The sequence below is a fragment of the Schistocerca cancellata genome, chromosome 3 (genome assembly GCF_023864275.1).
Source record: "Schistocerca cancellata isolate TAMUIC-IGC-003103 chromosome 3, iqSchCanc2.1, whole genome shotgun sequence".
Classification (NCBI taxonomy): domain Eukaryota; kingdom Metazoa; phylum Arthropoda; class Insecta; order Orthoptera; family Acrididae; genus Schistocerca; species Schistocerca cancellata.
Window position 1 is genome coordinate 133,317,473 of NC_064628.1, and position 13,904 is coordinate 133,331,376.

Here is a 13,904-nt window from a genome sequence, read left to right on the forward strand (position 1 = left end):
TATGATGTGTCCTTCATTTCGTTAATCGTCGTGGATACTGTGATATTCACGTGGAAGTAAGACACTGCGCGCAATTCGAAGAAGTTTGCAATGAAAAATAGGGGTTGCTATGATTTTGCGTTCGATACATATTACGTAATATGCTGCTGCATGTGAAATTTAACTAACATGTTGAATTTTTCTTTACACTTGGGCGGAGGTCACTATCTGTTACCGATCTCGAGAGCACATTGATTTGCGCCGTCTATAAAGCCAGAATGAAATATCCACGTCATTCCTTATATTTCATAAACGGTTTGCGATATCGAAACGATATTTTCGTAAATGATAGCACGCAAAGAGGAGAGTATTTTGTTATATGGTTGTTACACAAAACTTAATTCTCTACCGATGTTGTATTCCATGAAAGAATGCATTTATTAAGCGCCATCAATAACTGTTGAAATGAGAAATGCTATGGCTTTTGGAACTACGTAAGTGAAAACATTACATGTTTATTTTGTACTGAGGATGTGCTTTTTTCATAAGATACTGACCTTCCTTTTCCTCAGTGCTTCACTTAGTAAACCACTGATTCAGAATTTCTCCCGCAGTTGCACAACATGTGAGGTGAGACTGTAAACTCCACTGTGTTTTGGTAAAAAAAGCAGATTTTAACATGGCAACATGAGAAATGTGTAGGTTTTACTCAAAATTCGCCGCTCGTCGCACTTCTCTGAAAGTTACAAACGGTTAACAAGCCAGGCGAAAATAAATCGCTGTACTTCCGGCGGAATTATTTTTAGATACTAACCAAAGCAGAGATGATAGGTCGTTTTGAATGGCCGCCAAGCAAATGTGGGCGTGGAGGGGCCTGGCTTAATATTTACAAAAAGTGTGTGTGTGTGTAGGCTTGAGTTTAGAACGGCACTTCCCTGCAGCGCCTACCTGCAGCCTCCACCACTCCCCCCCCCCCCCCCCCCCCCCCCCCCCCCCCCCCCCACGCGTGCCCTTCCGTCTGCGCGTCTATTGCCCACGGTATTCTGCGCGGACTCTACTCGTACTTTCTCAACATAGTCTCCGTTAAGCTGCACAGACTTGCGCCACCGCTGTGGTAACTTCTGCAGGCCTCCTTGAACCACGTTCTTTAGATTCTATCGCACCCACCACAGGACAACTAGTCACAGTTACAGGACATCTGCGAAATGATGCCTGCCTCGAATAGGTGATAAGCAGAAGAGGCCAAGTGAGGAAAATATAGGGGGTGTGGCAGTACTTGATCCACAAGACAGCGAAGGCAGCCTTGGTTGACCGAATCGCATGAGGACAAGAACTGTGAATGAGACCACTCCTTTTGTCCATTTTCCTGGCCGTTTCTTTTGAATTGCACATTGCAACCTCCAAAAAGTCTTCACAAACGCGATGATATTAATAGTAGTCCCACGGTTCTAGCAGTCAATGAGGAGGATTCCATCCTTATCCCAAAAAATTATGGCTGTGTGTTTTTCCACTGAGCTGGCCGAAGTGGCCAAGCGGTTCTAGGCGCTACAGTCTGGAACCGCGCGGCCGCTACGGTCGCAGGGTCGAATCCTGCCTCGGACATGGATGTGTGTGATGTCCTTGGGTTAGTTAGGTTTAAGTAGTTCTAAGTTCTAGGTGTTTGTGAAGTATGTGGCAGAGCACTTTTGGCAAGCCCTATGGCCGCCTCCAGTTCTGTGAACATCATGAACCTATTCTCCTGGATATGATTTTCCACTCTTGAAATGTTGACTGGTGTTACTATAGTCACTTTCCTTCTAGAACTGATTCGTTTCTCCGTCGACGTGTGGCCACTTTTCCAACCATCCAGCCAGTCGTAGGTACAGGATTTTTCGTGATGGTGCACACCCTTTACACATTGCCACTGATTGCCTGCAAATATTTGCAGTATTTACACCTTCCTTGCACAGAAACAACGTCGCCCAGCGGTCTCCTTGATGATCACACTCCATGTTGTTCACTTATGTAATGATAGCAGCAGGGAAAATGGGCTGTACTGTGCAGGTATTATACTTCTTGTGATGTCCCGCCACCTATGGGTAGACCAAAGTACTATGCACTTGATACTGTAACGATGCATCAGATGACACACCGTGAATGATAGGGATAGTGTATGTATGTGTGAAATCTTATGGGACTTAACTGCTAAGGTCATCAGTCCCTAAGCTTACACACTACTTAACCTAAATTATCCTAAGGACAAACACACACCCATGCCCGAGGGAGGACTCGAACCTACTCCGGGACCAGCTGCACAGTCCACGACTGCAGCGCATGATGGGACTAAATAAAGTTTAAATCTACACTCCTGGAAATGGAAAAAAGAACACATTGACACCGGTGTGTCAGACCCACCATACTTGCTCCGGACACTGCGAGAGGGCTGTACAAGCAATGATCACACGCACGGCACAGCGGACACACCAGGAACCGCGGTGTTGGCCGTCGAATGGCGCAAGCTGCGCAGCATTTGTGCACCGCCGCCGTCAGTGTCAGCCAGTTTGCCGTGGCATACGGAGCTCCATCGCAGTCTTTAACACTGGTAGCATGCCGCGACAGCGTGGACGTGAACCGTATGTGCAGTTGACGGACTTTGAGCGAGGGCGTATAGTGGGCATGCGGGAGGCCGGGTGGACGTACCGCCGAATTGCTCAACACGTGGGGCGTGAGATCTCCACAGTACATCGATGTTGTCGCCAGTGGTCGGCGGAAGGTGCACGTGCCCGTCGACCTGGGACCGGACCGCAGCGACGCACGGATGCACGCCAAGACCGTAGGATCCTACGCAGTGCCGTAGGGGACCGCACCGCCACTTCCCAGCAAATTAGGGACACTGTTGCTCCTGGGGTATCGGCGAGGACCATTCGCAACCGTCTCCATGAAGCTGGGCTACGGTCCCGCACACCGTTAGGCCGTCTTCCGCTCACGCCCCAACATCGTGCAGCCCGCCTCCAGTGGTGTCGCGACAGGCGTGAATGGAGGGACGAATGGAGACGTGTCGTCTTCAGCGATGAGAGTCGCTTCTGCCTTGGTGCCAATGATGGTCGTATGCGTGTTTGGCGCCGTGCAGGTGAGCGCCACAATCAGGACTGCATACGACCGAGGCACACAGGGCCAACACCCGGCATCATGGTGTGGGGAGCGATCTCCTACACTGGCCGTACACCACTGGTGATCGTCGAGGGGACGCTGAATAGTGCACGGTACATCCAAACCGTCATCGAACCCATCGTTCTACCATTCCTAGACCGGCAAGGGAACTTGCTGTTCCAACAGGACAATGCATGTCCGCATGTATCCCGTGCCACTCAACGTGCTCTAGAAGGTGTAAGTCAACTACCCTGGCCAGCAAGATCTCCGGATCTGTCCCCCATTGAGCATGTTTGGGACTGGATGAAGCGTCGTCTCACGCGGTCTGCACGTCCAGCACGAACGCTGGTCCAACTGAGGCGCCAGGTGGAAATGGCATGGCAAGCCGTTCCACAGGACTACATCCAGCATCTCTACGATCGTCTCCATGGGAGAATAGCAGCCTGCATTGCTGCGAAAGGTGGATATACACTGTACTAGTGCCGACATTGTGCATGCTCTGTTGCCTGTGTCTATGTGCCTGTGGTTCTGTCAGTGTGATCATGTGATGTATCTGACCCCAGGAATGTGTCAATAAAGTTTCCCCTTCCTGGGACAATGAATTCACGGTGTTCTTATTTCAATTTCCAGGAGTGTATATGGAACACCTCTCATACTGTTTGCCAGCACCTGTTGGAAATCAGCAAAGCAGGTCTTGACCACAGCTGATTTAGAAGGATGTAGGTAAGCCCAGCCAATAATCTGGATAAAGCCTCGTTCCTAGAGGTACTGAATACTGCCCCCAGTGAACACAATAGCCACAAGGCAAGCACATAAGCGCTGCCATGAAATGACATATTACTAAACTACCCAAACCAAGAGAATAGTGCAAATTTTGTAGCGCATTTTATTAACGTTTAGCAAGGTAAAGAAAGAATTAGTGATTAAGAAAGAGAAGCGCCCACGTTGGGCACAGTGAGAACGACGGCGGCGCCACCTGTGGTGTTGACAGGAGGAGCGAGCCATGGCAGTGGCCAGCAGTGGCGAGGGCAGCCAGGGGCAGATCGCCGAGTGGTTCCGCGGCCGGTCGGTGCTGGTGACGGGCGGCTCCGGCTTCATCGGCAAGGTGCTGCTCGAGAAACTCCTGCGCTCGCTGCCACAACTGGGCGCCGTCTACGTCCTGCTCAGGGGCAAGCGTGGGGACTCGCCAGCTGCCAGACTCGAGAACATCAAGCGCCTGCCGGTATGTCACAGATCACAACAAACTCGTACTTCGTTCATTAATTGCATCACATCTACATTTACATCAACATCTACATCTATATATGCAAGACTACTCTGCACACTAAAGCTAACAGAGGGTGCATAGCATACGACTGTTTCATATTAAATTGAGGTTGTAACTTACCTTCTGCCTCCTCCAAATTTTATCACAGTGTACACTGTAACAGCCTCATTTGTACTGAAACTGCAATCTGTGAGGGATCGTAGCTGGGTTTTAATGCGTCAGAAAAGATCGAAAACTTCTGTAAATCGTACTGACCTGGTGTCTTCGTTCCAAGTAATTGTCCCCGTGCAGCGAAAGGCGACGTGTCAGTCTTCATCGAGTGCTGCTGGCAGAATTGAATTGCTGCTACATGTGACTCAGGCATTTCGACTCAGGCAAACTACACTGACTGAAAACAGAATTGCAACACCAAGAAGGAATTGTGCGAGATAAACGAAACTTGGTAGGAGTGTTTCTACATCTGAAAGAGGACATGTATTCAAAGCTGGCTCCAGTCACATAAGAGTGGCGCTCTTGGCGCCACTATGAGGTTGCAAATCAGGTTTGCTTCAAATGTGTGCTGCAACAGTCGTGAGCATTAGTTAGCTCTGAGATTGGACGTAGTGAGTTGATATTAATCAAGAATGCCTTTAAGACGACGAAGAAGCAATTATCAACAACCCACTTGACTTTGAACGAGGTCGTGCAATAGGACTACGAGATGCTGGATGTTCCTCCCATTAAAATTACTGCATAAAGACTTGACAGGAATGTATCAACTGTACACGATTGCTGGTCGCGATGGCCACGGGAAGGTACGGTCGTCAGAAGACCGGGCTCGGAACGGCCACATCGCACTACCAAGAGGAAAGACCATCATGTACGTCGTATGGCTGCGGCGCATCATACTGCACCTGTAGCAGCAATTAGAGCAGCAGTTGGGACAACGAACTGCTACAAACCGGTTACTTCAAGGGCAGCCCCGAGCCAGACTCCCCTAGTGTGCATTCCACTGAGCCCAAACCACCGCCATTTGCGACTTCGACGTTGTCAAGCGAGAGCTCACTGTAGGAAAGGATAAAGCTCTGTTGTATTTTCCAATGAAAGCTGCTTGTGCCTCGGTGCGAGTGACGGCCGTGTGTTGGTCAGGAGGAGTCCAGCTGAGGGCCTGCAGTCAAACTGTCTGCAAGCCAGTCACACTGGACCTACATACACATCTAGTTATGGTATCTGCTGGGAATTCGTGTGACAGCAGGTACACTCTCGTGGTTATTTCACGCACCTTCACTGCAAATTTGTACACCAGTTTGGTGATTTCAGCTGTTGTGCAGTCATTCATGAACAGTATTCCAAACCCCCATGAACCATGGACCTTGCCGTTGGTGGGGAGGCTTGCGTGCCTCAGCGATACAGATGGCCGTACCGTAGGTGCAACCACAACGGAGGAGTATCTGTTGAGAGGCCAGACAAACGTGTGGTTCCTGAAGAGGGGCAGCAGCCTTTTCAGTAGTTTCAGGGGCAACAGTCTGGATGATTGATTAATCTGGCCTTGTAACACTAACCAAAACGGCCTTGCTGTTTTGGCACTGCGAACGGCTGAAAGCAAGGGGAAACTACAGCCGTAATTTTTCCCGAGGGCATGCAGCTTTACTGTATGGTTAAATGATGATGGCGTCCTCTTGGGTAAAATATTCCGGAGGTAAAATAGTCCCTCATTCGGATCTCCGGGCGGGGACTGCTCAAGAGGACGTCGTTATCAGGAGAAAGAAAACGCGTTCTACGGATCGGAGCGTGGAATGTCAGATCCCTTAATTGGGCAGTTAGGTTAGAAAATTTAAAAAAGTAAATCGATAGGTTAGAGTTAGATATAGAGAGAATTAGTGAAGTTCGGTGGCAAGAGGAACAAGACTTTTGGTCAGGTGAATACAGGGTTATAAATACAAAATTAAATAGGGGTAATGCAGGAGTAGGGTTAATAATGAATAAAAAAATAGGAGTGCAGGTAAGCTACTACCAACAGCATAGTGAACGCATTATTGTGGCCAAGATAGACACGAAGCCCATGCCTACTACAGTAGTACAAGTTTATATGCCAACTACCCCTGCAGACGATGAACAAATTGATGAAATGTATGATGAGATAAAAGAAATTATTCAGGTAGTGAAGGGAGACGAAAATTTAATAGTCATGGGTGACTGGAATTCGAAAGTAGGAAAAGGGAGAGAAGGAAACATAGTGGGTGAATATGGATTGGGGGAGAGAAATGAAAGAGGAAGCCGTCTGGTAGAATTTTGCACAGAGCATAACTTAATCATAGCTAACACTTGGTTCAAGAATCATAAAAGAAGGTTGTATACATGGAAGAATCCTGGAGATATTAGACGGTATCAGATAGATTATACAATGGTAAGACAGAGATTTAGGAACCAGGTTTTAAATTGACCACAATCTATTGGTTATGAACTGTAGATTAAAACTGAAGAAACTGCAAAAAGGTGGGAATTTAAGGAGATGGGACCTGGATAAACTGACTAAACCAGAGGTTGTACAGAGTTTCAGGGAGAGCATAAGGGAACAATTGACAGGAATGGGGGAAAGAAATACAGTAGAAGAAGGATGGGTAGCTCTGAGGGATGAAGTAGTGAAGGCAGCAGAGGATCAAGTAGGTAAAAAGATGAGGGCTAGTAGAAATCCTTGGGTAACAGAAGAAATATTGAATTTAATTGATGAAAGGAGAAAATATAAAAATGCAGTAAATGAAGCAGGCAAAAGGGAATACAAAACGTCTCAAAAATGAGATCGACAGGAAGTGCAAAATGGCTAAACAGGGATGGCTAGAGGACAAATGTAAGGATGTAGAGGCTTATCTGACTAGGGGTAAGATAGATACTGCCTAAAGGAAATTAAAGAGACCTTTGGAGAAAAGAGAACCACTAGTATGAATATCAGGAGCTCAGATGGAAACCCAGTTCTAAGCAAAGATGGGAAAGCAGAAAGGTGGAAGGAGTATATAGAGGGTCTATACAAGGGCGATGTACTTGAGGATAATATTATGGAAATGGAAGAGGATGTAGATGAAGATGAAATGGGAGATACAATACTGCGTGAAGAGTTTGACAGACAACTGAAAGACCTGAGTCGAAACATTCCATTGGAAGTACTGACGGCCTTGGGAGAGCCAGTTCTGATAAAACTCTACCATCTGGTGACAAGATGCAGGAGACAGGCGAAATACCCTCAGACTTCAAGAAGAATATAATAATTCCAATCCCAAAGAAAGCAGGTGTTGACAAATGTGAAAATTACCGAACTGTCAGTTTAATAAGTCACAGCTGCAAAATACTAACACGAATTCTTTACAGACGAATGGAAAAACTGGTAGAAGCCGACCTCGGGGAAGATCAGTTTGGATTCGGTAGAAATGTTGGAACACGTGAGGCAATACTGACCTTGCGACTTATCTTAGAAGAAAGATTAAGGAAAGGCAAACCTACGTTTCTAGCATTTGTAGACTTAGAGAAAGCTTTTGACAATGTTGACTGGAATACTCTCTTTCAAATTCTGAAGGTGGCAGGGGTGAAATACAGGAAGCGAAAGGCTATTTACAATTTGTACAGAAACCAGAGGGCAGTTATAAGAGTCGAGGGACATGAAAGGGAAGCAGCGGTTGGGAAGGGACTGAGACAGGGTTGTAGCGTCTCCCCGATGTTATTCAATCTGTATATTGAGCAAGCAGTAAAGGAAACAAAAAGAAAAATTCGGAGTAGGTATTAAAATCCATGGAGAAGAAATAAAAACTTTGAGGTTAGCCGATGAGATTGTAATTCTGTCAGAGACAGCAAAGGACTTGGAAGAGCAGTTGAACGGAATGGACAGTGTCTTGAAAGGAGGATATAAGATGAACATCAACAAAAGCAAAACGAGGATAATGGAATGTAGTCGAATTAAGTCGGGTGATGCCGAGGGAATTAGATTAGGAAATGAGACACTTAATGTAGTAAACGAGTTTTGCTATTTGGGGAGCAAAATAACTGATGATGGTCGAAGTAGAGAGGATATAAAATGTAGACTGGCAACGGCAAGGATAGCGTTTCTGAAGAAGAGAAGTTTGTTAACATCGAGTATAGATTTAAGTGTCAGGAAGTCGTTTATGAAAGTATTTGTATGGAGTGTAGCGATATACGGAAGTGAAACTTGGACGATAAATAGTTTGGACAAGAAGAGAATAGAAGCTTTCGAAATGTGGTGCTACAGAAGAATGCTGAAGATTAGATGGGTAGATCACGTAACTAATGAGGAGGTATTGAATAGAATTGGGGAGAAGAGGACTTTGTGGCACAACTTGACAAGAAGAAGGGACCGGTTGGTAGGACATGTTCTGAGACATCAAGGGATCACAAATTTAGCATTGGAGGGGAGCGTGGAGGGTAAAAATCGTAGAGGGATACGAAGAGATGAATACACTAAGCAGATTCAAAGGATGTAGGTTGCAGTAAGTACTGGGAGATGAAGAAGCTTGCACAGGATAGAGTAGCATGGAGAGCTGCATGAAACCGGTCTCAGGACTGAAGACCACAAGACAAGAACAACACAGTGTTCCCACCTGGCCTGTACCTAAACCCTGCCGTGCGGACAGCTGTTCGACAGGCTGCGGCGGACGGACCCCGCGGCGCTGCAGCGCCTGCACGCGGTCGGAGGAGACGTGCTGCGCGCAGACCTGGGGCTGCAGGCCGCGGACCGCGCGCGCCTGCTGGCCGAGGTGTCGGTCGTCTTCCACTGCGCCGCCTCGCTGCGGCTCGAGGCGGGGCTGCGGGCCGCCGTCGAGCACAACGCGGCGGGCACGCTGCGGCTGCTGCACCTCTGCCGGCGCATGCGCCACCTCCAGGTACTCTCGCCAGTGCTTACTGCCTAACCCGCCAACTGTCCGTTTTTATTTTTTCAGTCTACATTATTTCTGTGTTGTCCGAATGACACAGAGACCGACAAAAACAAAGTGAGGTGAAAACCTGAAATAACCTAGAAATAAACGATATATTTTAGTCGAACCCCAAATGGGGATCATGGCACATGCCACTCTTTTTAAATTTTCTTGTATCTTTTGTGCAAACAAGGCATTCCATAGGAATCCCCATTCTACAAGGGGAGGGGGGGGGGGAGTCAAAAACTCAGCCTTAACAAATAAAGAATGACAGAAATTTAATAATTCCAATTTATTTTTCAATATAATACCCGTGTACACTAATACACTTATAGGCAATCCCGTCTCCGGCCATCCTGATTTAGGTTTTCCGTGATTTCCCTAAATCGCTTCAGGCAAATGCCGGGATGGTTCCTTTGAAAGGGCACGGCCGATTTCCTTCCCCATCCTTCCCTCACCCGAGCTTGCGCTCCGTCTCTAATGACCTCGTTGTCGACGGGACGTTAAACACTAATCTCCTCCTCCTCCTCCTCCTCACTTGTAGGCACACTCAGATAACTTCTCCAAACCATTGAAATAAAAGTTCTTCGATTTCGAGTCCAACCAAGCATTCACGGCATCAATCACAGCATCATCATTGTCAAATAATCTGCCTTTGAGGTTTTTTTTATAGATTTGGGAAAAAAAGAGAGTCTAACGGAGCCAAATCTGTAGAAAATGGTGGATGACGTAACAGTTCGAACCCGCAGTCACGCAGTTTCCAGTGTAGCGAGGGCTTTGTGCGCCGGTGCGTTGTCTCGATGCAAAAGAACTCCGCGCGCCTATTTTCCGCGCCGTATTTTATTTACACTACTGGCCATTAAAATTGCTACACCACGAAGATGACGTGCTACAGGCGCGAAATTTAGCCGACAGGAAGAAGATGCTGTGATATACAAATGATTAGCTTTTCAGAGCATTCACACGAGGTTGGCGCCGGTGGCGACACCTACAACGTGCTGATATGAGGAAAGTTTACAACCGATTTCTCATACATAAACAGCAGTTCACCGGCGTTGCCTGGTGAAACGTTGTTGTGCTGCCTCGTGTAAGGAGGAGAAATGCGTACCATCACGTTTCCGACTTTGATAAAGGTCGGATTGTAGCCTATCGCGATTGCGGTTTCTCGTATCGCGACATTGCTATTCGCGTTGGTCGGGATCCAATGAATGTTAGCAGAATATGGAATCTGTGGGTTCAGGAGGGTAATACGGAATGCCGTGCTGGATCCCAACGACCTCGTGTCCCTAGCAGTCGAGATGGCAGACATCTTATCAGCATGGCTGTAACGGATCGTGCAGCCACGTCTCGATCCCTGAGTCAACAGATGGGGACGTTTGCAAGACAACAACCATCTGCACGAACAGTTCGACGGCGTTTGCAGCAGCATGGACTATCAGCTCGAAGACCGTGGCTGCGGTTACCCTTGACGCTGCATCACAGACAGGAGCGCCTCCGATGGTGTACTCAACGACGAACCTGGGTGCACGAACGGCAAAACTTCATTTTTTCGGATGAATCCAGGTTCTGTTTACAGTATTATGATGGTCGCATCCGTGTTTGGCGACATCGCGGTGAATGCACATCTTAGCCGAGGTCGGCTTCTACCAGTTTTTCCATTCGTCTGTAAAGAATTCGCGTTAGTATTTTGCAGCTGTGACTTATTAAACTGATAGTTCGGTAATTTTCACATCTGTCAAGACCTGCATTCTTTGGGATTGGAATTATTATATTCTTCTTGAAGTCTGAGGGTGTTTCGCCTGTCTCATACATCTTGCTCACCAGATGGTAGAGTTTTGTCAGGACTGGCTCTCCCAAGGCCATCAGTAGTTCTAATGAAATGATGTCTACTCCCGGGGCCTTGTTTCGACTCAGGTCTTTCAGTTCTCTGTCAAACTCTTCACGCAGTATTGTGTCTCCCATTTCATCTTCATCTACAACCTGAAATAACCTCGAAATAAACGATATATTTTAGTCGAACCCCAAATGGGGATCATGGCACATGCCACTCTTTTTAAATTTTCTTGTATCTTTTGTGCAAACAAGGCATTCCATAGGAATCCCCATTCTACAAGGGGAGGGGGGGGGGGGGGAGTCAAAAACTCAGCCTAACAAATAAAGAATGACAGAAATTTTATAATTCCAATTTATTTTTCAATATAATACCCGTGTACACTAATACACTTGTAGGCACACTCAGATAACTTCTGCAAACCATTGAAATAAAAGTTCTTCGATTTCGAGTCCAACCAAGCATTCACGGCATCAATCACAGCATCATCATTGTCAAATAATCTTCCTTTGAGGTTTTTTTTATAGATTTGGGAAAAAAAGAGGGTCTAACGGAGCCAAATCTGTAGAAAATGGTGGATGACGTAACAGTTCGAACCCGCAGTCACGCAGAGTTTCCAGTGTAGCGAGGGCTTTGTGCGCCGGTGCGTTGTCTCGATGCAAAAGAACTCCGCGCGCCTATTTTCCGCGCCGTATTTTACATCTACATCTACATCTATACTCCGCGAGCCACCTTACGGTGTGTGGCGGAGGGTACTTATTGTACCACTATCTGATCCCCCCTTCCCTGTTCCATTCACGAATTGTGCGTGGGAAGAACGACTGCTTGTAAGTCTCCGTATTTGCTCTAATTTCTCGGATCTTTTCGTTGTGATCATTACGCGAGATATATGTGGGCGGTAGTAATATGTTGCCCATCTCTTCCCGGAATGTGCTCTCTCGTAATTTCGATCATAAACCTCTCCGTATTGCGTAACGCCTTTCTTGAAGTGTCCGCCACTGGAGCTTGTTCAGCATCTCCGTAACGCTCTCGCGCTGACTAAATGTCCCCATGACGAATCGCGCTGCTTTTCGCTGGATCATGTCTATCTCTTCTATTAAACCAACCTGGTAAGGGTCCCATACTGATGAGCAATACTCAAGAATCGGACGAACAAGCGTTTTGTAAGCTACTTCTTTCGTCGATGAGTCACATTTTCTTAGAATTCTTCCTATGAATCTCAACCTGGCGCCTGCTTTTCCCACTATTTGTTTTATGTGATCATTCCACTTCAGATCGCTCCGGATAGTAACTCCTAAGTATTTTACGGTCGTTACCGCTTCCAATGATTTACCACCTATGGCATAATCGTACTGGAATGGATTTCTGCCCCTATGTATGCGCATTATATTACATTTATCTACGTTTAGGGAAAGCTGCCAGCTGTCGCACCATGCATTAATCCTCTGCAGGTCTTCCTGGAGTACGTACGAGTCTTCTGATGTTGCTACTTTCTTGTAGACAACCGTGTCATCTGCAAATAGCCTCACGGAGCTACCGATGTTGTCAACTAAGTCATTTATGTATATTGTAAACAATAAAGGTCCTATCACGCTTCCTTGCGGTACTCCCGAAATTACCTCTACATCTGCAGATTTTGAACCGTTAAGAATGACATGTTGTGTTCTTTCTTCTAGGAAATCCTGAATCCAATCACAAACCTGGTCCGATATTCCGTAAGCTCGTATTTTTTTCACTAATCGTAAGTGCGGAACCGTATCAAATGCCTTCCTGAAGTCCAGGAATACGGCATCAATCTGCTCGCCAGTGTCTACGGCACTGTGAATTTCTTGGGCAAATAGGGCGAGCTGAGTTTCATATGATCTCTGTTTGCGGAATCCATGTTGGTTATGATGAAGGAGATTTGTATTATCTAAGAACGTCATAATACGAGAACACAAAACATGTTCCATTATTCTACAACAGATTGACGTAAGCGAAATAGGCCTATAATTATTCGCATCTGATTTATGACCCTTCTTGAAAATGGGAACGACCTGCGCTTTCTTCCAGTCGCTAGGCACTTTACGTTCTTCCAGCGATCTACGATAAATTGCTGATAGAAAGGGGGCAAGTTCTTTAGCATAATCACTGTAGAATCTTAAGGGTATCTCGTCTGGTCCGGATGCTTTTCCGCTACTAAGTGATAGCAGTTGTTTTTCAATTCCGATATCGTTTATTTCAATATTTTCCATTTTGGCGTCCGTGCGACGGCTGAAGTCAGGGACCGTGTTACGATTTTCCGTGTTACGAGTGACTGAATAGTGGATTTAGATCCGCTTACCGATTTTACATATGACCAAAACTTTTTAGGGTTCTTGTTTAGATTGTTTGCCAATGTTTTATGTTCGAATTCGTTGAATGCTTCTCTCATTGCTCTCTTTACGCTCTTTTTCGCTTCGTTCAGCTTTTCCTTATCAGCTATGATTCGACTACTCTTAAACCTATGATGAAGCTTTCTTTGTTTCCGTAGTACCTTTCGTACATGATTGTTATACCACGGTGGATCTTTCCCCTCGCTTTGGACCTTAGTCGGTACGAACTTATCTAAGGCGTACTGGACGATGTTTCTGAATTTTTTCCATTTTTGTTCCACATCCTCTTCCTCAGAAATGAACGTTTGATGGTGGTCACTCAGATATTCTGCGATTTGTGCCCTATCACTCTTGTTAAGCAAATATATTTTCCTTCCTTTCTTGGCATTTCTTATTACACTTGTAGTCATTGATGCAACCACTGACTTATGATCACTGATACCCTC

At 46.3% G+C, this 13,904-nt stretch overlaps 1 protein-coding gene across 1 annotated transcript in view; it reads left to right on the plus strand.

Moving 5' to 3' along the window:
• The first annotated feature begins 4,111 nt into the window (after nucleotides 1-4,111).
• The window catches only part of LOC126176162 (putative fatty acyl-CoA reductase CG5065), a 184,522-nt gene continuing 174,729 nt past the window's right edge, over nucleotides 4,112-13,904 (plus strand). The window contains exons 1-2 of the mRNA XM_049923303.1: nucleotides 4,112-4,330; nucleotides 8,992-9,240. Coding sequence (XP_049779260.1) covers nucleotides 4,112-4,330; nucleotides 8,992-9,240 — 468 coding nt within the window. The remainder of the gene's footprint in view (nucleotides 4,331-8,991; nucleotides 9,241-13,904) is intronic.